A 26,975-nucleotide genomic window follows, 5' to 3' on the forward strand; every position below is an offset into this window, starting at 1 on the left:
CAAGGTATCTCATTGTGCTAGCAGTATAAACCCAGCCAGACATACATTCGGATTCACGTCGTGACATGAGCGAAATACTCCTAAGAACGACGTTAAACCCCATTTCACCTATTCTGGTGTTCCTTGCGATATTGCTGACAGATTGCCAAAACGGCATTACACCATATTCATGATTTCATGAGTTCACATAGTTTATCCGGGTTAAAGCAGTGATAAATTTGTCGTACGTTTGAATACAACCCACTTTTAACGGCAGCAATTTCAGTACATACACATAACAACGCAGAACATTTCAATTCTGAGAAATGTTTCCTTTTCAAAAATCAACAATGCCATTTCAAGCATGACACAAATCACATGGAGCTACAAAATCCGCAACAGTGTCAGCAAGAAAAATATATATTTGGAATGTAATCTGTCCACTTGTCAGCGGCTGGCTTCAGAAAATAGTCGTCGCTGTAAACACTTTCTTACAAAACAAACAAATCTTTGCCTTTATCACGTTCTGTTCTCCAGTTGTCAACAGCCGACGACATCAGCAAACATCGACGATAATCCGACGGAACTCTTTGATCTTCTATAGTTGGATAGGAACCATTGAATCGACGATGATGTTTGGTTTGCTCGTTATTTAATCTTGCTCTCCTACTTGAGCAATACTTGTGGCGACAAAGAAGGTACAGTCTTCCATCTGAATGCGCATGCGCAGAGGAAGAGGAAGTAGATGGCGTGTATTGGCGCATGGAGGTTTCTTTAGTGGAAGGGTATCCTGGTGTAGGATTTGCCTTTCTGTACTCAACGTTTGTAAACTTCGCCATCCGTATGGGCTTCTCTGGATCTAGATATCTCCTTTCGCTTTTCGACGACGTTGTGATTTCTGCACGTCCAATAAATTTAGCTTTCAATTTATAAAAGGCGGGAAGAGACTCTAAATCTAAGCAACAACGACAAAGGGTCCGCTTCGATGCTTGACGAAACTTTCGAGACAACAGGTTGTATAATATAGGGTTGACAGTTGAGCTAAGGAAATATAGCACACCTGAAAATAATAGAAACAAGGAATAATACAGAAAGCCAGTGCTAAAGAATACCCAATCTTGACTATCCCCCTGAGCAAATTTCGATCAGTGTAATTGAGAAATTACCTGTGAAAAGATGAGATCCTTAACAATCGCACCAAGTCTGCGCAAAAGAGTAAGCATAACCTGACACACTAAGTGTAGTGCTTATCGTATACATTCTGGAAAAATAAAGTTACTTCATTTTTTGCGAAAAATCTGTACACAGATGGTACACCGAGCCACAAAATGATTCAACACAATCTGTAACGCGTTAACACAAAATTCCAGCACTTGTTTATAAGATCGCATTCCCTCATATTTCTGTAACTTTAGCAACGGTGTGTAAGTTCGATCTTTATGTTCTCCTTTGAATGTTAACTATATTGAAATGTCTCTTCCCTCTCACCAAAGGAAATTAATGAAGCCATTTGTTTTCTATGATTGGTGCTGTAAACAGGAATCAAGTTTCCTCTTTCAACCCATATACATATAGTACTTTAAGTAAGATTAATGTAGGTCATACTCGACACACTTCTTCATATACACTACAGATAATACTAGCAATAACAAATATCCTAACCCATAAGAAATTTGTTTTAAAAGACCTTGTACGGATCCCGTTACATCCTGGGTTTACGAATCATTGAATGGGCACTAAACGCTAGTTGAATAAATATTTCCCTGCACAAACATTAGACTCATAGATATATCTATCTGTTAAACAGACTTACCTGAGACGTAGAACAAATGGCTTTGAACCAAAAGCAGCTCTGGAGTCCACTGCTCGTGTTTTATGTACAAGGTCATCAGTCTCTGGGCGTGAAAAGGCGCCCAGCAGATGAAGAAGGCGACAACCACTGCGACTGAAACATTGGATATTCCATTGACAAAATTGCCCAAAGAGAATTTTCAAAAGAAAGTAAATATAAAACTAACAGCGGGGGGATTTAGATAGATGTAGAAGTTATGTTATAACGATATCAGAAATTCATATGTTATCAAAATACATACTTTAAAACAGTCAAATGATATTGCATGTAAATAGGTCAATGACATCACAGAGACTCAGTATTATCGCACAAATTGAAGAATGATGCACATACTATCCAAAAGCCGAGGCACAAATGCATAACGTGGAGTCATAAAGAGTTTGAGTAGTATGGGTGAAATTGAGTAATTTTCATAATTATTTATCATCATAAACGATTCCCTGAGGATGGTATTTGGCATTTTATCAACACACACAACAGCGTGTTCCGTCTGACTGACCCTGAACAGAATATCTCCTAGAATAGCTGCTACCCTTTCTTGTCTATGTCAAGACACTGATGCATTGTCTATTTAATATTATCATGCATGGCCGTTTTTGTGTGTCTCGACCAGACTACCCAGTGATCAACATCATGAGCATCAATCTCACGATTGGGATACGATGACATGTGTCAGCTAAATCAGCGAACCTCAACACCCCATCCCCTTAATCGCTCCTTACGACAAGATCAATTCTAACCAGTATGTTCACGGGTATTATTATTGTGGCAACCTTAACTGTAAGATTGTTCATCTGGACGTACTTGACTCAAACATGTTAGGGTTACCGGTACCCAAATCCTGACATGGAAGATAAATCCCCCTGCTGTTTAAAGGAACAGCTATAGGTTAAGTCGAACATCGCTGACAATTACTCACACTTCATTAAAGCACCTTCGCAAGGCAATACATTTTAACACCGATGTTTCAAATATGCAGCTCACCAGTATATATCCCATTAGAGCACCAGTATATATCCCATTAGAGCACCAGTATATATCCCATTAGAGCACCAGTATATATTCCATTAGAGCACCAGTATATATCCCATTAGCCTAACACATTTGCATACCTAGCATTTTCAGCACGGCTTTCCTAGCACGAGCAGCTGCTGTCTTCCCCGAATGTGATTGCATGTACATGGCTGACGCTATCTCCGACTTCCTCAGCTTCATTCCAATCATGATATACATCATCGTTATCACAGTCATTGGCAGGACAAAAAACACAAACGTTGAAACCTGGAACATATACGTCATCTTTGTTTGCCATTGGCGCGGTATATTACACAGGAGAGAATCTTTGATTGGCTCCCCTGTTCTTGGATCAGTCACAAAGTAGAACACACGAGTGTATATGGGGTAGGGCAAAGCGCACACCCCTGACAATACCCAGATTACACAAATACATTTCACAGCCCGGCTCAAGCCAAACGTTCTCTGGCCACGAATTGGGTGGCAAATTGCTATGTAACGCTCTATTGTAAAACCCGTAATTGTTAATACTGATGCGTTGGACGTCATCTCTATGAGAAAAGACTTGAAAATACAGAATGGTTCCCCGAATCGCCAAGGGTAGGCTTCCCAAAATGAATACAGCTCCGGCGGCAGGGCTGAAAAAGAAAAGAATAGGACAATAAAATTGAATGTCGTGCGGCATCGTTTTCGTCTATCAGTTTGTAGCTGTTTAGAGATGTCCTTTGCTTCAAGTACACTTCACATAAATTAATTTTGATTTTAAATTTTATTTTATTTATTTTAATCTGTGCACGTATTACAACGATTTTCTTGAGATTGTTAACGATGTGCCTTGTTCGATGATTACAATTAGTCCTCAACAATTGCAAATTTCATTTCGGTCGATATCATCATGTCAAATTTAATCAGTAACTGTTCCTTTGTTTTATGATATACGTCACATAAATCAACTGCCTAGTAACCCAGTTTATTGATGAACGGGACTTCAGTGTATGCCTTTGAGTGGATGAATAGATGTAGATAATGAAAAAGGAACAGAGCTCTTGTGCAAATTGATCCATCAAAACCTTTTCCATATTCATAAGAAATCTCCGCCAAAAGCAGTCGATTACAAAAGTATCACTGGCAGATATTTGTTTCAGCAGTACTACAGCTGCATGATGTTGTTCGTAAACAAATGCGGACTGAACCAGACAACCCAGGGATTGTCACAATGCGATACGATGAGAGAGCATGTTTATGAATCACTATGAAATAGTCATGATATCAGGTGTTCGGGGAAAGGTGAGCGTGTCCTGCGCAACCGCTGGCATCCGCCATAAACAAATGGTAAGTCCAGTCATTTGTTAATATATTTATAAATCGAAATAGGGAATTGCATCGCACCTTATCATAGTCACCGATGCATCCAATTTGGACATTTCCTCCACATGTCTACTATAAAACGTCTTTTACTGAAGCCTTGAATGAGAATTCTCATATGAAACTTGTACTCGTAAACTATAACAGTGCCCGAATTAAGTCTCAGCCAAGTCCAATAAACCTCAGTACGAACGGAACCATTGAAGTTTTAACAGCAAATAATCCCGTTAATACAAATGGCTACCCAAACACTCACTGAACTCTCCAACCGTGTTCTAATGACTTTTCACGACATTATTTATGCACTGGATGACGTCTGTAAACAGCTAAGTGGCTATGTATGATTGGTACCCGTTTCGTTATGATTGATAAGCACATTTAGAGGAGGACAACGGCATATCTTGTGAGGTTCAATTTGTAACAACCAATTTTTGTTTGTATTTGTCGTATATCGTAAGAGCTATTTAGAAACGTACACAATATTTTTAATGTAACTATGCATAGATCGCATGCACGTAAGCTAATGCCTGACATTGAATCGTCCCCTGGGTGGGAGGCTGATGCTAACGACAATTTCCATGAAATGAACGTTACACCTGCATGAAATTGTTAGTAACAACTCTGGATATCAGTCAGATACAGCAACACTTTCTATGATATTATCATTATGTTTTGATAAATAGAACATGTTCTTTTCATTTTGAGAAGGTTATTTTGAAATTTTCTGAATTTCTTTTGACATGAAAACCGTGTTATTATATGCCAAGATGAGTGCACTGTTGTATATTACATAAGTAATCATGTAATATTTTTAATTTGTAAAACCGTTATTGCAAGGACATAGAATACATTGTTACTTTACATTACATTGATGCATTGCATCAAGCACCAAAACATGGCCATTTCAAATTCAAGACAAAGCTTGAAGGAACTCTGCTAAATATCCGAAACACACCCATAGGCAATTTCCTGTTCTATTGTAAACATGTCCTTATCAATAACTCATTTATTGCTACGAATGTCCTGTTATGAATATTATATTGCTATCCACACATTTGTAGCTAGCAAAACAAACTATGGATTGTCCTTCCCGTGAGTAGGGAAATCAATATCATCCCTCCCTGGGGGTTCCGAACAAGTACAAGGTGTCATCTGTATAATTAGCAGGGCATGAATGAAACTGTCGCTAATGTTCTGCTGATAATACGCAGACCGGCGTCAACATAAATCATTCAAACATGCGGGGGAGGCGATAATACACAGTCAACGCCTCAGTGAGGTGAAAAGTTCAAGACTGTGGTATTGAATGAAAAACATCACTGATGTACACTGTCAGTATTAGTAGCTAAAGTAGCTGTAATAATAGTTTAGCTTAGTCAATGTCGTATCTTAAATATACTGAAAATACGTTCTCAAAACCTCAATGAGGTGGAACGTTCAAGATCGGGTTGTGGGATGACTCGTGGACAAAAACATAAAAAAACATCAATGAGGTGAAACGTTCAAGATCGTGTTGTGGGACGAAGTTTGCATAAAAAAACAATGAGTTGAAAAGTTCACGATCGTGTTTTGGGATGACTTGTGCATAAAAAACATAAAAAACATCAATGAGGTGAAACATTCAAGATCGTGTTGTGGGATGACTTTTGCAAAAAAGCAATGAGGTGCAACGTTCAAGATCGTGTTGTGGGATGACTTTTGCATAAAAGCAATGAGGTGCAACGTTCACGATCGTGTTGTGGGATGACTTGTGCATACAAATATCAATGGTGTAGCATGTTAGTATTAAAATAGCTGTAATAGTAGTATAGTTTATGTCGGATCTTAGCTATACTGAAAATACGTTCTGAACACATCAATAAGGCAATGGGTATATTGTTGACTGCCTTTTGCATAACAACACCATTGAAATAACACGTCGCTGTTGTAGAAGTTGCATTAGCAAGTGTTGGATTGGATGATGTCGCAGATCACTTATACTTGGACATTTCTGTACCTTCGAAGAAGCGGCAGTTCGCAGTAATCTGCTTGCACTGGGCACATCAATACATCACATTTACTGTCCTCAGGAACAGATTCCATGGATAGTAAAGTGAAAAATACCTGTGAAATGTATTTCAATGAAAATCAATGATCCCACGGATTATATTTGATATTAATGCTGACAATATTTCACAATTAGTATTTATGGAACTGTATCCACGGATTCTTGTACTTGTAAAAAGAAAAATATTTTCATAAGAATGTGTTTTGCATTCACACCGAGGAATGAAAACTTCCAAGACAGTATATAACCAGAGGGCACGTTAATGTCGTGGACCTCGTCCATTCTTATGGTGACGAGATTGGTCTTGTAATCACATCGCTTGCACCTCTACAGTTAAACGAAACAATTACTTCATGCTCAGTTGTGACATTTACGTGAGTTGTGAGTGTAATAGACTTTCGAGTATCAGTGACAAATATACTGCTCAACTATATTGGTCCAGACATCTTGGCATCGACAAGAATGTTAGAGTATGCGCCCTTCGCGGGTCGGTCTTAGGAGCACCATTCAGAAGAAGGTCAACGGTAAAAAGGATTATTTGTTTGTGCTCCTGCATTAGCTTATCAGGAATATTTTTGGAAGCATGTGATAAATGTATATATTAATACTCCATTTTGTCACCAGATATCAAGGTAGAGGGGATTATGTTCATTTGTGTCGTTACATTAGCTTATAAGAAACATTTCTAGAAATGACTGATAAGCGTATATGTATACTCTTTATTTGATTCACGCATTATTATATGGGGACTTTGCCTATATTTTTCTATATTACTATAATTATATTTGGATATATGAAACATATTCTTACCATCTGATATTTATTCTGTTAAGGTCATTTATCACATGCTTCCAGCTTTCACTTGACATAAACACCATGTACCATTATATGAGTGCATTGTATTTTATAACCACCTGTAATCATGCATTATGTTTACTTTGATACCTTACATACATTGCATATTGTTTATTGCGGCGCACTAAAGAGGATTATTTGTTTGTAGTGTTACATTAGCTTATAGTTCCATAAATAGCTGAGAAGTATGCAAATCATATGTTCATAATTTGTATCACGAATTTACATGGATGTTAGATGATGCAAAATTAATAAGATTGAACAATTCACCACAAAACCTATTCAGCTTTCATTACTCCACGGACATAGACACCTGAGATGGCAATCAGTTCAGTACTGGTTTGGTAGATCCCAGTACATCGTATTGACTCAAGTCAAAAGAACAAGTGTTCTCCTGGTTACCTGAGTGCCGTGGTACAAAACGATCTTACAGCTACAGACTCCCATACCTTAACATTATCTTAAGGTAGACTCAGCACTAAGGTTGTTATGTAAAACAGTGTTGAAAAGGGATAGAATAGGTCTTCAGCAACCCATGCTTGAAACAAACGGCAAGTATGCTTGTCGTAAGAGACGACTAATGGGATCGGGTGATCAGGTTCGCTGACTTAGTTGACACGTCATCGGCTCCCAATTGCTCACAGCCGGTCAACTTGTACACAAGTTAGACTACTAGTAAACACTGTATATAACAGTGAAGTACACACATTTGCATTCCAGCAGAACAGTTTATCAACACAACAGATTCATGTAAATGAAAACTCTAGAGACAATTGTCATTCGTATTATTAATACGGCAGATGGTAATCAAATCGCCTAAATTAAGCCTAAATTGACATCTAAATTACCAGGTTATCGACTTCAATCTACAAACAAGCCACCCACAACATGAACAATCTCATCAATACTGACGCCGATTGACAATATTACAATCGGGATTGGTTACTGACAAGTCTGTTTATTGTCAGGTAGATAATATGTATGGATTTGTCGGAAGTCCGACGGAGAGCAAACTAGTACCAAGAGATGGAATGCAAATGGCCTTTAGAAACGTTCTTTATCTGGCTTGCAAAACCATAGATACAGAAAACCAGAAAGAGTGGCAGTTATATGGCAGTTAACACGAGCAATGGTATTGGATCGGTAATAGGGCTCCAGGGTGTTACCGGTACACCGGTATATCGCAACACGCTTTTCAAACAATGCGTCTTACAATACTTTTTTTCTGAGAACCGTATATTGGGTAAAGTACATATGACGTTTTTTTCTGATTATCTTAACGGTTTAAAATCTACACTAACTTTCATTCACAACAAATGTTTTTCTTCGTTATTCAGTGGCAAAACGACATACCATAACGCTATATATGGTATGAAACAGGAAAATAGAATCCATGACGGTGAAACTTAAATTTGAGATTTCTGTTTAGGAAATTAAAATGTAGGAAATAGAATGGATTTAGTGTCACGCACTGTCAAAAGGCGAAGTTTCCACTATATTGCAATACGTATCACAATGCGTATGTCTGTATAGCAATGTATACTGGCCTAATGGTATAATCCGTTGGGGATAGCTGCTCATGTGATTCACCATACTTTTATGATCATGCAAATAGAACATTATCATTACATTATGCAGATGCATTTGTATAACTGGCAGGTATAATCCACATATCTGCTGAGCATTTGTGAGATACTGATATCCAGTATAATGCTATTTTGAGTGAGTGAGTGAGTAAGTGAGTTTAGCTTTATGCCGCTCTGAGCAATATTCCAGGCATATGGAGACCGTCTGTAAATTTAAGTCTCTGAGGACGCCTTAGTGACTTAAGATCACTTTTCTGCTTTGTGAAAGAGGCCCTGGGTCTTCATGGGTTTGTTTAGAATAACTGTTGTGCTGTATATTACCGATAAACGACACAGAAACTGATAGACCATTACGTTGATCTGTATCTCTGGTGTATCCGCCATATTGGACGATACGAGCTTGACACTTTTTGTGTTTTGTTCAGTGTGTTTGTCATTTTTGTCTGAGTAAGCGGATATCATCTTGAGTTGGTGCTGGTCATATTGTTGTTCAAAGTTTCTCACGATGATTTTAGCTAAGGGAACTATGACTTACGCACCAGACCAATTTGGCATACTTATCGTGTCTACGTTCCAAAAGACTGGGGTGTCTGAGATGGCACGTGTCCCCACATTGTTCTCGTGTGGAGGACCACAGACCAAACTACCAACATTGCTGACGACACATTATGTGAATGTTGGATTGCCTGGTTGAGACTTGAGGTAATGTTAAGTATACCGTTCTCGCAACGCAAAGACTCGGAACAACACCGGACGCACACACACACACGCACACACGCCCGCACACACACACACACACACAAAAACCAACAGACATAGATGTAGACACACATACACACAATCAATGAACAAGCTGTATACACAGGGACTGTTAAAAAAACATGAAATATTTTAGAAGATGTCACTGGTGTATCTTAAGAGCAATTGTTTCATGTAATGTCAGTGGTAAAAAGGTGAAGAGTCATCAACACATCAGCAGCTTTTACTGCGGTGTTTCTGTTTACTGGAGTCCGCAAGATAGCGTCAACGTCAGTGTTTAGTATGGCCACCGTTAGCAGCAATTACTGCTCGGCACCGTCTCGGCACAGACTGGACAAGTCGACAAAGTGATTCTTGTGGAATTCTTTCTGCAGTCTCGAGCGATACTTGAACGGAACTGGCCTGCAGGAAACGACCACAAACGCAGATATGGCGCTCCGTTGAACGTTGAAAAGTATGGCAACTGCAGACTGCGACTCACTGGCTTCATGGCGCCCTGTGGCGATGTTTCGATTGGCGGCCTACAATCGTGGCATTACGGTTTCCTCTTTTCCAGGCAGAAACAAATGTCAAAATTGAACGTTTGCCGTTTCATAGTGATCGATACTGCATGCATTTCCTCCTACGTGCAAGTGCAAGGGACGTTTTGGCTAATATGTCTACAAACGCTTCTAAAACAAGGGAAAACAAGTTAATATCGCTGCGTCGTCTCGATTGCATCCTATACTATGGGTGCTATTATTTAATAAGTATACAAGCTAACAAAAGTTGATACACACTTGTGTAAATGTGGCCAATTAATTTAGTCAACTGTGCTTAACCTGACTTTTCGAAATGTTCCATACTGTTTAAACATACCGTTTGCACATAATTCATGTATTGTAAAACAAATTCCTAACGCTGAAAAGAATAAAAAAACATGAGTTCCATAAATGATGAAACTCCCTAACAGTTGGCGAATTCTTAACACAACTTTACATCAAAACCCAGCACCATACTTGCACATGCTTTTCAGCGATTTAATGCATGATCCTCATGCAATTCGTCTACATAAGGTTTGCAGTGGCTTCCTATAAGTCAGTAGAGACATTCATCTTCGGTGTAACCGTATATATCTACATAACATACAGAGAAAGGTTTAAGGGAATCTAAACTTTGATGGACAGTATATACACATCCACACTACATATGACACGAAATCATATACGGGAATATAATGTCAACAGTGGTAATTGTAGATAACGAATGGCAAGCTGTCCCTTGACGTCGACCATCTGGTTTTCCAGAAAATGTAATATGCAAAGACGCTTGTGACACATGCATCAGTCTCCGCCTCCTACCTTCTACTTCCTCTTCCTTTCTTTCCTTTCTGACCCATGAAGGTACCGGGGTAGAATAGGCCTTCAGCAACCCATGCTTGCCATAAAAGACGGTCAGGCTCGGGTGGTCAGGATGGAGTGGTCAGAATAGCTAACTTGTTTGACACATGTCATCGGTTCCCCATTGCGCAGATCGATGCTAATGTTGTTGACCACTGGATTGTCTGATCCAGACTCGAATATTTACAGACCGCCGCCATATAGCTAGAATATTGCTGAGTGCGGCGTAAAACTGCTAAACTCACTCACTCACGCTCTCTTGTCTTCACAATAATTTCTCACCCACATCGTGATGAGAACTATCTAATTTATATCATTATTAAAATCAATAAATTGAGATTCTAAAATCCTGTCACCGAAGAGCAGTAAAAACAATACATTATCAAAGGTATGAACATAAAACTAGCCTGTAAAACTAAAAAAACAGTTAAATAAGACAATGCAATATAAAACATGGGCTATAGATCACCACCAACTGAAACTGTCACAAATTAAAACAACTGTAATACCTTTCTAGGGAATAAAACATTTTATGTTTAAAATGTAATCATTCTTAAAACTATCGCTGAATGAATTAACCACTGTACACAAATTCATTCATCATGAATTTTCCTATTATGACCTTTTTTTACTTTCTTCGTAATAACGAGGTTGCTAACATTCCCGTCTTATGAGAAACATGAGAACAGGAGGTATTAACTAACTAATAGGAACAATTTAATAATAATAGATCTTAAGAAGAATAGAATAGATGTGTGAGTTTAGTTTTACGCCGTTATTAGCAAGATTTCAACAATGTAACCTCAGGGGAAACAAGAAAATGTACTAATGCAGGTAATCGACTCCATGTCTAAGGAGAGACATGCGAAGGCTTTAGCCACAAGCCAAAACAGCCGTCCCTATTGAAAAGGTAGTTACTCATCTAAATACACAATGACACTTAACAGAACGGGAAAATACACGAGCAGACAGTATACTGAGAACAGACGTATATAAGAACAGACGTAATTGACCTATTGTTACACTGAATGTGAAACAAAGGCAGCAACTAACTAGTTGTAAAACGTGTTATACACGTGATGCACTTTCAGTCACTCGGGAAGACGTATGATTGCATTATCTGTGAAATGTATACCATTTAACAGTACGTTTCCCGTTTAGAACAGGTCTGCAGCCACCTATGTCTTCCGTAAGTGCTAAATTAGTAGACTGAGTGATCTGGAGCTGTTACTTGACCTGAAGACAACCTCACGGCGCGGGAGATGGGCGATAAGGCCAACCACGAGACTGACCTGCTGTCCTGATATAAGTGGAGCATTGAATCAGGAAACAAACATACGTCAGAGTAAATATTATACGATTAACAGGACTCCTCGCAAAAATATTTGTTTGGATTTAATGGAGCTAATATGCTTACAGCCATTCGTTTTCACGTTTTCCAAATGAACACGCTCTGCCTTCGGGGACTAAATTAGTACTTTCTTCACCTGCGCAGGAGCCTCAAAACTTCACACAATCAATTTGATTTTTCTGCGAATCAACTACACACGTGAACGTCTTTGTCTGAATCAACGCATTATGCTGTCTTGGACGCCGTCACTGCCATATGGCATACTCCACTCTTAGTAGTTGAAGATGATTAATAGTTTGTCAAGGAAGAATCCCGAATATGAACCAACGGGTCTATACTGTATGTAACAGTATCTATACTTTATTGGAAATTCCCACCTAGAATGCTTACTTAAGCAGAAAAACAGAAGCCATAAATATCTCCGAGTTCGCATGTGTTTTGTAATAGGTTTTGCTTATATACAACTCTTCAAACGTAAGCCGGGATATATTTTGACGTTTCTTTTGCAACACAACGAGAACCATATGTAACAAGTGTGTTACACTGTTAGAAAAAACTCGTACTTAAGGCATACCGAACACATACATGTACAGAACTGGGTTTATTGAAGATATGTGTGTTGGAAACATGAGTCTGCTCTCCTTCCTGTCGCGCAGGTGTGAAACGCCGCATCCTCTCATTAGTCCAACACGTATGCGCACGCATCACCGACCTATATTGTCTACTGCACATCGCGTAGAAGGTGGAAAGAAATGGTGACGATGCATACAGTTCAACAACTGGCTGATAATGAGGAAAACATCTGAAAGAGACATACACAAGTTGTCGAATATCGTACTCTCCTCTTTTAAGCCGTACTCTCATCATGAAAGAAAATTTAGGGTTTACGTAAACACGAATGTGATGTAAACAACTGTCGTCGAAAGAACAAGTGTCAGCATATTTCAACCATATCAAGCTCTGTTTACAAGAGCAACACAAAGAAAATGATGTAGGCAACGGCCATGTATGTGGGAGCTTAGAATCCAAACGATTCTTAACGTGTTAATAGTTTCCTGTTCCGCTGACAGAAGGTATCGGTACCGGTAAATCATATATACAACGCCTGTCTTGCTTAGTCAACACTTCTGTATGGTCACTGTGTGTTTCGCCGTTACCATATAATATATGCTGTTTCGGTAAACATCATCAGCCTGTGTATTTCTGATCTACAGAAAACCAAACACGTCAGGACAATATATCTTATAGAGCCTTGTTGATCGTTAGAATGAATGTGGTTGCACGCCGCTTTTAGCAATAGCACGGGAATATTCCACGGCGAGGACATCAGAAAGGGGCTTCACATATCATACCAACACGAGGAATCGGTCCCTTGTATTCATCGAGACCAGCGTTTATGCACAAGGTTACTATACCCCTTCCGACATAATTAACGTGAGAATCCAAGGGGTCTATACATGAAACATTTTTGGATCACAATGTCCGTATTGTTTAAGGAATATTGTGAATATTGAAATGTAGCAATGTACATGTATTATTTGCAGTATGTAAAACAACTAAAAAATCCGTTCCCTTTGTTTGGTTTAATAGAAGAGACAAAACCCTTTCCACATCTTGGAGAAAGGGCAAAATCTTTCCTAACAGCTGAGTCGATTGTTTCAGCAGTATTACGGCTCGACGAAGTTGTTAGTAAACAACGTCTTCAACATGAAACACAATAGTGTACGGGGAAACGCGCAAAAGTGTTGAATGTGTTAATATTGCTGCAAAAAAGTTGTATAAGCGTCTAGATCTGATTCCATTTAAACAACAGCAAAACATTTGCCAGACATGCTGAATATTCTCGAACAGGAGAACTTTGGAAAACTTCGGTTACTTTGACGCAATGTTCCTGTCTTTGAGTGAGGGATATATGACGTGCCTTTGCATGTGTTTGTGACGAGTGTCACCTGTAGAGTGGACACACAGTTTACTACAGCTTGTTCAACTGGACCTGATCAAGTGATTGATAACGCATTGCGTGACCATGTCACAACTGGTTGGGTCTATTATTATGTAAGGAGGTACCTTTGTCAGGTCGCCATTTGACATCTCAGTGTCGCAAAATCGTCAGCACTGTCCTAACTGTCTTTGAGAAAGAAGCTACATGTGGTTAAATTTTTCCGATTCGGCATTGTAGTCAGCAAGCTGCAGCGGCAACTGCTGTTTCCTGGGCCGAATAGGACAAGAAAAGACGTTTGTGCCATTTCACCTGCCGGGTGATGCACATGTACAGTAGATCATGTCAAGCTGAACAGGCTGCATTTGTTAATTATTCGTAATCATTTCCTCATGGGATAAACAGGATGGTACAAAGGACTCTGTCTGCATTTGGACAGATATTCCTTGTATTTTCTATTTGAAGCTGAAAATCGACAACATTTTCTGTCTTTGACAGAATTGTACAACGTTTTGATTCACCTTTCAATTCTGTCATGATACGACATGACACTGGCATTAAAACATGTTTTAAAGAAAAACAGAAGCTTTAGATTCAAAATCCATAACAAGCCCTCTTCCACACCCTCAAATATGGACAGACAGACAGACAGATAGATAGGTAGAAGGAATCAGCGTAAGCCAAAAGACCGAATGTTGAAGACAGGCTGAATCAAACTGGCGTTTAATTAAGATAAGATGATATCAAACTTGTCGAAAATGACGTTTTAGCTGCAGATGTTCAGTTAGTTTCATAAATTATTGAACGAACGTCAATAAAAATAAGCTTTCGACACTTTAGGCCAAATCTTTCCCGTTCATTTATTTCACATTATATCAATTGTATCAGTTACAACCGTTCATGGCATTTCTAAAGATTAACAACATGATCTGGTGAGATTGTCTCGAACTTAATCAAACTCTCATTGATGGAATAAATGACTCGTGAGAAATCTTCCCATCCCGTGCCCCATATCTCACAAGCAATTCTGAAACTTCGTCATATCGAAGACAACCAACTGTGCTATCTGAGCACTGATTGGAAAGATCAATACATTTTCATCAAAGATGTTCAGCCTGTCAAAAGCATGGTATAGTTTTAAGTCACACGAGCGAGAACTGTGGAGTGCATTGCTCTCATATGAACTACATATACCGTTACACCGCGAGCGATTAACTGAGGACCACAAAACACCAGGAAATCTTTTAATTATAAGAGGACTCCAGAAGTGGCTGCTGCAGTAGTTTTAAATGGTTTCCAACTGATGGGTGGAAATTAGTTCTCAGCAAGGTTATACCTAAACGAAACAAGACCCAAAGGTATGAAAGGTTGCTTTAGTGTGGAATGTGTTTTGGGTCTGAACGCGTGGATATAATGATTACAATACTGATCCAAAGATTTTTTCGCACTGAAAAATAGTAAAGACTGTATCTGGTGTCATAAGTGTAATTCATAGGTATCAAGTACAACTTCATGATATCAAGGATGACACACGCAAGCATGCACATTTGCTCACTCACACACTCACTCTCGCACGATCGCTCTCACTCACCCACTCACACACGCACTCTTGCTCGATCAATCTCACTCACCCACTCACACACTCACTCTCGCACGATCGCTCTCACTCACCCACTCACACACGCACTCTTGCACGATCGCTCTCACTCACCCACTCACACACGCACTCTCGCACGATCGCTCTCACTCACCCACTCACACACTCACTCTCGCACGATCGCTCTCACTCACCCACTCACACACGCACTCTTGCACGATCGCTCTCACTCACCCACTCACACACTCACTCTCGCACGATCGCTCTCACTCACCCACTCACACACGCACTCTTGCACGATCGCTCTCACTCACCCACTCACACACTCACTCTTGCACGATCGCTCTCACTCACCCACTCACACACGCACTCTTGCACGATCGCTCTCACTCACCCACTCACACACTCACTCTTGCACGATCGCTCTCACTCACCCACTCACACACGCACTCTTGCACGATCGCTCTCACTCACCCACTCACACACTCACTCTCGCACGATCGCTCTCACTCACCCACTCACACACGCACTCTTGCACGATCGCTCTCACTCACCCACTCACACATTCACTCTCGCACGATCGCTCTCACTCACCCACTCACACACGCACTCTTGCACGATCGCTCTCACTCACCCACTCACACACTCACTCTCGCACGATCGCTCTCACTCACCCACTCATACACACACTCTCGCACGATCGCTCTCACTCACCCACTCACACACTCACTCTTGCACGATCGCTCTCACTCACCCACTCACACACGCACTCTTTCACGATCGCTCTCACTCACCCACTCACACACTCACTCTCGCACGATCGCTCTCACTCACCCACTCACACACTCACTCTCGCACGATCGCTCTCACTCACCCACTCACACACGCACTCTCGCACGATCGCTCTCACTCACCCACTCACACACTCACTCTCGCACGATCGCTCTCACTCACCCACTCACACACGCACTCTCGCACGATCGCTCTCACTCACCCACTCACACACTCACTCTCGCACGATCGCTCTCACTCACCCACTCACACACGCACTCTTGCACGATCGCTCTCACTCACCCACTCACACACTCACTCTCGCACGATCGCTCTCACTCACCCACTCACACACTCACTCTCGCACGATCGCTCTCACTCACCCACTCACACACGCACTCTTGCACGATCGCTCTCACTCACCCACTCACACACTCACTCTTGCACGATCGCTCTCACTCACCCACTCACACACGCACTCTTGCACGATCGCTCTCACTCACCCACTCACACACTCACTCTCGCACGATCGCTCTCACTCACCCACTCACACACGCACTCTTGCACGATCGCTCTCACTCACCCACTCACACACTCACTCTTGCGCGATCGCTCTCACTCACCCACTCACACACTCACTCTCGCACGATCGCTCTCACTCACCCACTCACACACGCACTCTTGCACGATCGCTCTCACTCACCCACTCACACACTCTCGCACGATCGCTCTCACTCACCCACTCACACACGCACTCTTGCACGATCGCTCTCACTCACACACTCACTCTCGCACGATCGCTCTCACTCACCCACTCACACACGCACTCTCGCACGATCGCTCTCACTCACCCACTCACACACTCACTCTCGCACGATCGCTCTCACTCACCCACTCACACACGCACTCTTGCACGATCGCTCTCACTCACCCACTCACACACTCACTCTTGCACGATCGCTCTCACTTACCCACTCACACACGCACTCTTGCACGATCGCTCTCACTCACCCACTCACACACTCACTCTCGCACGATCACTCTCACTCACCCACTCACACACTCACTCTCGCACGATCGCTCTCACTCACCCACTCACACACGCACTCTTGCTCGATCACTCTCACTCTCTCACTCACTACCTCACTCACACACAAGGTCATGTTGAAAGGCCCACATCTATTTAGCTCAGTGGATTCAAGGGTAGAGGTTGATACATGTACTGAGTGGATAAAATGGGTATCATGAGAAGGGATCGGATTTATATATGTTACTTTTTATTCAATACCCACCGTTGTCCCAAAAATATACTTGTGGCCTTTAGTGAATATTATAGTTACACATTAATTCGCTTTAATAAGTTCCATTGAGTATTTCTACGAACTATTCAAGTGAACACACTAGACATCCTTTTGCGTATCGTAGAACGTTTTCGTCGTAACAAGTGCACAGTTCCAGAAAATGGAGACTGGCTTCTCTAAGTTGACGTTTCATATTCAGAAAAAAGTGTTCTCGTTCCATGACCTGTTTTTCTTTAGAGACTCAAACATCACGATCCGGTTCATAGATACGACCGGGGTAGAAGGTAAATAATATACGGCGCCATCATGTCTAAACACTGGATAAATAATAACGATGACCATCACATTCTATGTCAACATATTGCACTTGTCTTAAATAACCTCTATGGACATGCCGACGGGAATAATTCTCTGACCAATAACAGCCATTAATATGCATTACTATTTACTGGAAATCAGATACACGTTCTTGTACCAGCACAGGTCGTGTAAAGATATCCATCCATTGTATTGGGAGAAAAAAACAACATTTTGTATAAATTGTTATGGTCACAGCAGTCAAGTCCGCTTTTAAATCATGTTATGGAAATATGAGGAAGATATTTTCAAAAGTGATGCGTTAGTGACAAAAGCAGAGAGTTGTTATGAATATGGAAATGGTTCTGCGTTTCTATTTACATCTGCAGCTGACTTCACTGTCCTTTGAAACGGATCACGAACCGGTGACTCGATGATAACATTTTCTTTCGGATATCGAAGACATTTGCCATCATTCTAAATACAAACGATTGTGACCACGAATCTTAGAAACCGATATACGTCTCCAATAATCGTTGCATGTTCACCGACAGCCGTCGTTCTAATAAACTCTGATTCTGTTGACAGAAGTAATGCACATTGCTCACGTTATTTTCTTTCCCTGAATCATTTACGTCACGAGAACTGATTCCTAGATTCCACAAATCTTTAGTTCTAGTTAAGAAGATTAGATTTACCAATGCGGATCTCAGTTCTCCTATTTGAAGTGTCAATAAAGGAGACAGAAGCGTTGGAATTTCCTCTGTATCCAAGGTCTTAAATTAGGTCTTGCTGCAGCGTCTGTAACGGCTTATTGATGACATTCATCTTGTATCCCACTCGTCTGTCATTTGCAGACACTTTACATTATCAGGTCCCAGTCTCCAGTGGGAAACAATATCACCTACTGTGACATTTACGCAAGGAGGTCGGAATCTGGAAGTACGACCCCAATACCAGTAGGTCACATTACGAGCACCCCTGAGGGTAATAGTTTGATTAAATCATTACCAGCCGGTTCCCACTGGCCATAACTCGACGTCCATCCAGTAACCTCTGCAAATTAATGCCGCTCATAATCTCGTTGTAATAGTGTTAGCTCTGTCGAAGGTAGACAATACCGAAATAATAACCACTTGACAGAGTTTAATGTCAATTTACTGAATTGGAACACGAAATGCAACCTGCAATAGGGAGTCAACTGGATATCCGACCTCTTATGCCGGACTTTGACATGACACGAATTTTTTCAGTTAAACCATGATAAGTCGGAGTATGAGGGTCCCTTCAGCTTCCACGAACTTGGTCGTAGTTCGACTGATTTTAAATATGTTAAATATGGACGTAACGAGTAGGTGGTTTTTAATCTGATCAAAGACTCATTATTCTCATGTTGTGTGAGTTGCGTATGTAACGGCCTAATCATAATTTGTCCAACACAATTCGGCTGAAGAAAACCGTATTCCTGTAATATTCCTTAAATAATCAAATTGTACATAGCACCTTTTCCTTTAACTGTCGCGTGACAAATCTTACAAGGGACAAAGTATTAACGGTACCTATTCACCAGCGATCAATGATCATGAAACCGAAATTCGAGGAGTGATACGATAGATCCATGGTATTATAGTCAAGGACATGATGGAATTGCGTTAGTTTATCTCTAATCATAAGTAAATAAAAGCGCAAAAGCCATTCCCATTATGACCAAAAATCGTTGTCAAAAATACTTGTTAAGAATACTGGAAGCAGTCCAATGGCAAGTTATGTGGTAAGGTTCTATCGTTCGCACGAATAGTGGAAGAGGCTAGATAGCTACATTTAGTTACGTGATGAGGGTTCTATCGTCCGCACGAATAGTGGAACAGGCTTGATAGCTACATTTAGTTACGTGATGAGGGTTCTATCGTCCGCACGAATAGTGGAAGAGGCTTGATAGCTACATTTAGTTACGTGATGAGGGTTCTATCGTTCGCACGAATAGTGGAACAGGCTTGATAGCTACATTTAGTTACGTGATGAGGGTTCTATCGTCCGCACGAATAGTGGAAGAGGCTTGATAGCTACATTTAGTTACGTGATGAGGGTTCTATCGTCCGCACGAATAGAGGAACAGGCTTGATAGCTACATTTAGTTACGTGATGAGGGTTTTGTGGTGAGCTGTGGTGACGTTTCCGCGGTCCGAACAAACAATAAAGCTGCTACATTCGCTGCTTCTGGCGGTTCAGAACGTGAACCACATATTCACATTGTCGTTTTCTTAACAGTTGTGAATTTACTTTGCCAAATGCTAAACGGGCTACGTGCATCTTGGGAGGTTGACAGACGGCGATCGTTGTCGGCGGACAATGTTGACAAAGCTCTTTTTCCTTGTGGTGGTAAATTACAAGGTTGAATCAACACAGATTGACCCATACACATTTGTTTATGGGTGATGTCCTTGAGTCGTGTTCAGATGAAAAATCCACTCAGTGAGAGCAAAACACCATGTCCAGTTCCAATACATGTTAGATTGTATTACACTGACAGGCAAGAAAATACGCCCCAACAGGAAAATGTCACGAAATGTATGTTTCACTCGAAATATTATTTGTTTTCCTTTCATGATGGCAAGACGTACCATTTTCAGGTATGGTTGCCACCAAAAACACACAGCTTGACTATTTCTGAGTGCGAAACTACCTGACACACGAATTGGTACAAAAATATCTTATACCGTCTTCATTTAAAGGCATACATGAACAAAGGAAATGAACAAATACAGTAACGATTGATTTTAAGGTTGCTGAACAGCAAAAGAAAAGCAGCTCTTTTTTGTCAAGTTTTTAAACAGAACACAATATATATGAAAGCTTACTTTTATTAGCTTTCATATTTTTCGAAACTTACGAGATTTTTTTGCTGTTTTTGGTCTTTTTCCGTTTTGTTTTGTTTTTGTGTGTTGTTTTGTTTTTGTGGGCTTTTTGTTTTGTTTTGTTTTTGTTTTTTGTTTGCGGGGGTGACAGAGGTTCCTTTGTTTATAACACTTAAACCAACTATGTGCAGCTGCAAATACAACAGACAAACCTGGATGAGTGAGTGAGAGAGTTAAGGTTTAAGTGTTATATCGACATCGTTTCAGCCATATATCGACGGTACAATGTTTCGACCAGGACGTGATGCTTCAAGCTATCGAGGGATCGGTACAAGCGTAGGGGTGAAAGGAAGGGTTGAAGATTTAACCCCGAGACAACCGAAAGGTTCGACATATCAAAGTTTGGCACAGAGGGGTTAGGCTGTATTTCGATGGTACGTATGTCCCAGCACATTCAAAGTAAACTACAACTTTCTACTGTTTTAAATCGTTGCATATATGTATTTCTAATATATGGCAAGATGTGTCTAATTTGGAAAGGGATAGTGTAAATCCAGCTTGGGTCCATGCAGGAAGCAAATGTACTGTAAATCCCTGTTGTCCATTGTATGGTGATCTACCTTCATTTGTTGCAATCTTTAGCCCATTTTAATATTGTTGTCCGACATAGTTAAACTGTTTTAGATTTAATGACTACTTTTAAATGGATATCTGTGATATATAGTGTTTTTAATGTTCTTCGAGGATCGCCATAAGTGTTTCAGTTTCTAATTTTCTTGATATACAATGTAATTGTTCATTGTTCTCATCACGATATGGCTGCAACATTGTCGATATGATGATAAATATTAAATCAGTCAATGTATTTCGAATTTTCTCAGTGACCAAGTAATGATGTTTACTTATATGTAGATGAGATGTAAAATTATCAAGTAAACCTCTTGCACAAATGAGTTCCTTCCATCTTTAAATACCCAAATCTTAGAAAACCTTGATCGCATCCAAGCACTGATGTAACATTTAATCCTGGCCATTGTTAAATCACCATCAGCCTCATAGTTCTAACGACATTAGGGTTGCTATAGGTGGAAGCTTTACTGTAGGCACGGCACTTTGAAGTCTTCACGACTTCGCAGAACACTTATTAGATTAGTTATCGATTGTTGAAAGACAATCAGTGCAGAAATTTACTCGCAAGTTGAGACAAACAATAAAGAAAAAGTACTGCAAAGCAATAATACAATATTGATTATAATTTTTTAACATCACAATGTCAGCGCCAGAGAATCAATCACGAATATCTTCTGAAACAGTCCAGATCGGCATATTAAGCCAAGTGGTTATTTATAACCTTATTAACTCGTGCTAATATAATTGATATCAGTAGACATTTGGGTGAGTTACCAAATTGGTAATTGTCAGTGTAGGACGTTTGCAATTTCAATATCAAGATCTTCTTAAATGTATAGCTGTGACATCTGTAACGCCTTATAAATGTGTTAATGCTTCCATGTATTGTATTGCTATTTTTTAGCAAACATTTTTTAAGGGCTGTGAAAATCCGGTTTAGAATTGATCTTCATTTATATGCTTGTCTTTGGGGGCGATTGAAGGGATCCAGATGTCAGAGAAGCTGTGATAAAATAATATTATCATCGTGTCCAAATTGCAAAGGCCGACGCTAATCACTGAACTGTCTGATCGGGATTCGATTGTTTACAAACAGGTGAAATACGGCCGAATGCGGTGTCAAACAACAAACAAACTAGCAAACAAAAGAAACTGTTGACTTCTCTGTTTTAATTTTTAACATCCAAGGAAGGTGGAATGTTTCAGTTTGATTACTACAATCAATGCTAACCTGCAATCTGTTAGTCTATCAACATGTACGCTCCAGCAAACATTTGCCAGGTTAACTGCACAAACAAGCCGATGGATACTGCCGTATCCTCCTCGGAGGGATGAGTCACGAAACAGATGGTATTTGCTGATTTAATTGCTATGTTTGCTGAAGGACTTGCTGGATCATGATTTACACTTCCAGTGCGTCTCAGCAAGCAGATCTCATGCCTCGAAGACGTCTTAAATTTCCCATAGAGTCATATACAGCTGCATTAATATAAAAGATTATTACAGAGTGAATGTGCAATATTGGGGTATTGCTCTGCTGGGTCGGACTGTACGTACCTCAGTGTCTCAGGTAAATCAGATGAAATGTGCTATCGGTGGGGAAAGTCACGTTTGCCCGTTTCACGAACACCTGCTCTTATGGCTCACATTCATTGGTCCATTGATATAATTTCCACAGCCGTTTTGCCCTTTAGAGTAAAAGTAGTCCGTTTCTGATGATCGTCAAGGCTGGACATTCTATTGCACTGACATTATATGTGCATGTGTATAGCTGACGCTAATAGGTAGATGAGGCTTTTGAGAGACGTTGGCTCTGTGAGGCAGATCAAGTCTTTTAAAACCCAATGTCGTATCGTCTAACATATTTAGGATGCACAGGTTCATTAATAAATTAATACCCACATAAACCAAAAATAATGACTCGCATACTGAACCGTCTAGTAATCTAGCACCTGTCCTGGATTCAAACCTACACCGTCACATTGATGCACCTAATTGCTGTCACACAAAGTTAGCTATCTAACCCAGTCAGCCAAAGAGCTTCGAGACAAACGTCCGACAACAGGTATTCTGGAATACGTACTTTCTCACCTTCCCTGGCAACATATTATAGCCAGGACACCCTTACTCGTACTCACAGAATATGTTTCCTCTGGGTTAAGTTAATTTTGGCTATATACTTTCAAAAGTTAACGACCAAACACAGTTACCAATTCGATTTACCACCACGCCTATGTTAAAATACTCAACTCTAATCCCACAATATTTACCACGTTCAGATCACAAAGTAGATCTTTACCATCACAACCATGTTAGAATACTTAACTCTAATTCACTTCCTAATCCCACAATATTTACCACTTTAAGATCACAAGGTAGATCTTGACCAAAGTAATCTGCAGTATATGTTTAACTGAAGAGGTAACAATACTAGATCCGTGTGGTAGACTCATGACACAACTTATCATGATTTATTGTTGATAAAAATGGTTGAAATATGAAAACAATCTTAAATTCAAAATACGAACACGTCTTTGAGCTATTCACCAAAGCGGAGTAATGGAGTTACAACGTAATTACCAAACAAAATGATGGACGAGGCATAGGGAGGCGGCCGGGCCCCAACAGTCGACACCCACTCCCCAGGTGCTACTACTTCCTCATGTGTTAAACAATTGCCTATCCTTATTTGGAATATAGACGGTTTAAGGTCAAAAATTAATGACAAAGGATTTATTGATTTCTTATTGAAATTCGACATAGTATGTCTCTTGGAAACATTTCTTGATAAAGAGATAAATATCCCCCGACTTTCTGCTTATGATGTTTATGTTGCAAATGCTCGTAGACTAGCTAGTGCGGGTAGACTATCAGGCGGTGTTTACATGCTAATTCATAAATCTATTGCTAAACACTGCCTACACATGAACCTAGGTATACCAAATGTCATTGGCATCAGACTAGATAAATCTTTGACAAGAATGAGTAAGGACCTTGTACTGCTAGGAATGTATATACCCCCAACTGGCTCTCCCTTCTACCTCACCACAGATCACCTGCCAGCCTTCGACGAGGTAGAACAGTGGCTCACACACAACGCAGACGGCAGCTTTGAGACTGTAATGTGCGGAGACCTTAACGCACGGGTCGGGCTTAGTAACAACCCCCCTGAGACAGTTGACCAGTCGGGGATCGACAGAGCAGCGTTTCCCGAGGAGGAAAGTGTACCTCTCGATACGAGAAGCTCATGTGATTTAGCTGTAAATACCTTAGGGAGAAAATTACTTGACCTCTGTTTTACTCATAATTTGTACATATGTAATGGTAGATGCGCGGGAGATAGGGAGGGGAACTTTACTTATATATCAGAAGCTGGTTCGAGCGTTATTGACTATTTCATTGCATCTGTAAATATTCATTTACATTGTGAATACTTAACGGTGCACTCGAGAGTTGAATCGAAGCACATGCCTGTTAGTTTGATGTTAAACTTTGATGCAGATGTGACTGCACCTGTAGATAGCGGTGGTGGTAAGGATAGTGAAGGTTCAACTCAATATATATGGAACGCAGAAAAGGAACAAATGTTTCTAGACACACTGTGTGAGCGCCTACCGGCTCTTGATGATTTAGCAGATTTAGTTAATGTTGATGTTAATAACGCACTTGATCTATTTGTCAAACACGTTTTTGAAATCGGCAAAGGTGTTTAAAAATACACCCTATAAGCAATCTAAAGGTGGATTCTATACTAGCAGATGTCAGTATGCTAAGCGAGAGGCTAAAAGAGAACTTAGGCGTTATAGAAACACTAAATCAGCCATCAGTAGACGTAAATACTGTGAACTGAGGAATAATTAAAAATATGAATGTAGAAAAGCTAAGGTCTCATTTCAGCAAAAGAAAAGTTCTAAGTTAAAATCTTCCATCCATAACACTTCTGCGTTCTGGAAAGAGCTGAGAAGTCTGAATGCTACAAAGAGCCCACGTTGTCCACTAGACAAATCTTTACTGTATAATCATTTTAAAGGGTTGTTCACACCTAGAAATCTAGCTGACGATACCACTGAGAATGATGTTTTCTGTCCTGATGTGAATATTCCTTTAAATGATATTGATAGCTATATTCTTGAGTCTTCTATCACTGATGAGGAAATATGTTCATGTCTTTCCCATCTGAAAAATGGCAAGTCAGCGGGTAGTGATGGTGTAATTACTGAGCTGTTGAAATCATCTAAGCATGTTATTATGCCCTTTTTAAAGGTATTGTTTAATAAGATTTTTGATACAGGCGTTTTTCCCATGGCTTGGACGAAAGCAATACTTATTCCTTTACATAAAAAGGGCGATCGCAAAAACCCAGATAATTACAGAGGAATTTCAATACTGTGCATATTAAGTAAATTATATACGTCCATTTTAAATGTCCGCATCAGAACCTGGGCAAATATAAGGAGTAAAATTCCCGAAACACAAGCTGGTTTTAGACAAGGGTACTCTACGATTGATCATATTTTTACTTTACATGGTGCTATAGAAAAATGTCTAATTAAGAAAAGGAAAAAGTTATATGTTGCTTTTATTGATTTTAGAAAAGCCTTTGACTCAATTGACCGTCCTAAGTTATACAAGTGCTTATTCAAATCTGGTCTTCAGGGGAAAATGCTATCTGCTATCATGAGTATATATAGTTCAGTAACAGCTTGTGTTAGAGGTTATAATGGGTATACTGAATATTTTGATTGTCCAATTGGTTTAAAGCAAGGTAGTGTTCTTAGCCCCGTATTGTTTTCTTTTTTCATTAATGGATTATCAGATGACATATCTAGATATGGCAAATATGGAGTGCAGTTATTTCCCGACCTATTAGGAATAAAGTTACTTATGTTTGCAGATAATGTTGTTCTTATATCTGATACAATTACAGGCTTACAGAATCAACTTAATATACTGCACAATTACTCTGAATATTCAAGTCTAGAGGTAAATTTAGACAAGACAAATATAGTTGTTTTTAGAAGGGGAGGGCGCTTAGCAAGGAATGAAAAGTGGTTTTTAAATGGCCAGCCAATAACAACATTAAGTCCTTATAAATATCTGGGAGTTGTATTTTCGTCAACATTCAAGATGAGAAATTGCATCACTGATTTAGCATTGAGGGGCAAGCGGGCCTTAATGGAAGTAATAAGTAATTTAAATGGAATTGGAATAATAGACCCCAGTGTGTACTTCAAAATTTTTGATGCCCAGATACAGCCGATATTACTGTACGGAGCAGAAATCTGGGGAATGCATAGATTTTATGAAATAGAAAAGGTCCATTTAATAGCCTGCAAACGTGTCTTGAATGTCAGCCCTCAAACACCTACTGCTATTGTATATGGCGAATGTGTAAGAT

General features: G+C 40.0%; 1 protein-coding gene across 1 annotated transcript in view; it reads right to left on the reverse strand.

Moving 5' to 3' along the window:
• Positions 1 to 314: 314 nt before the first annotated feature.
• The window catches only part of LOC137287084 (pyrokinin-1 receptor-like), a 48,412-nt gene continuing 21,751 nt past the window's right edge, over positions 315 to 26,975 (reverse strand). Inside the window, exons 2-4 of the mRNA XM_067819214.1 lie at positions 2,944 to 3,483; positions 1,793 to 1,924; positions 315 to 1,039 (exon numbers count right to left, since the gene is read on the reverse strand). Coding sequence (XP_067675315.1) covers positions 471 to 1,039; positions 1,793 to 1,924; positions 2,944 to 3,483 — 1,241 coding nt within the window. The 3' untranslated portion in view covers positions 315 to 470. The remainder of the gene's footprint in view (positions 1,040 to 1,792; positions 1,925 to 2,943; positions 3,484 to 26,975) is intronic.

Source organism: Haliotis asinina, chromosome 6 (genome assembly GCF_037392515.1).
Source record: "Haliotis asinina isolate JCU_RB_2024 chromosome 6, JCU_Hal_asi_v2, whole genome shotgun sequence".
NCBI classification, from domain to species: domain Eukaryota; kingdom Metazoa; phylum Mollusca; class Gastropoda; order Lepetellida; family Haliotidae; genus Haliotis; species Haliotis asinina.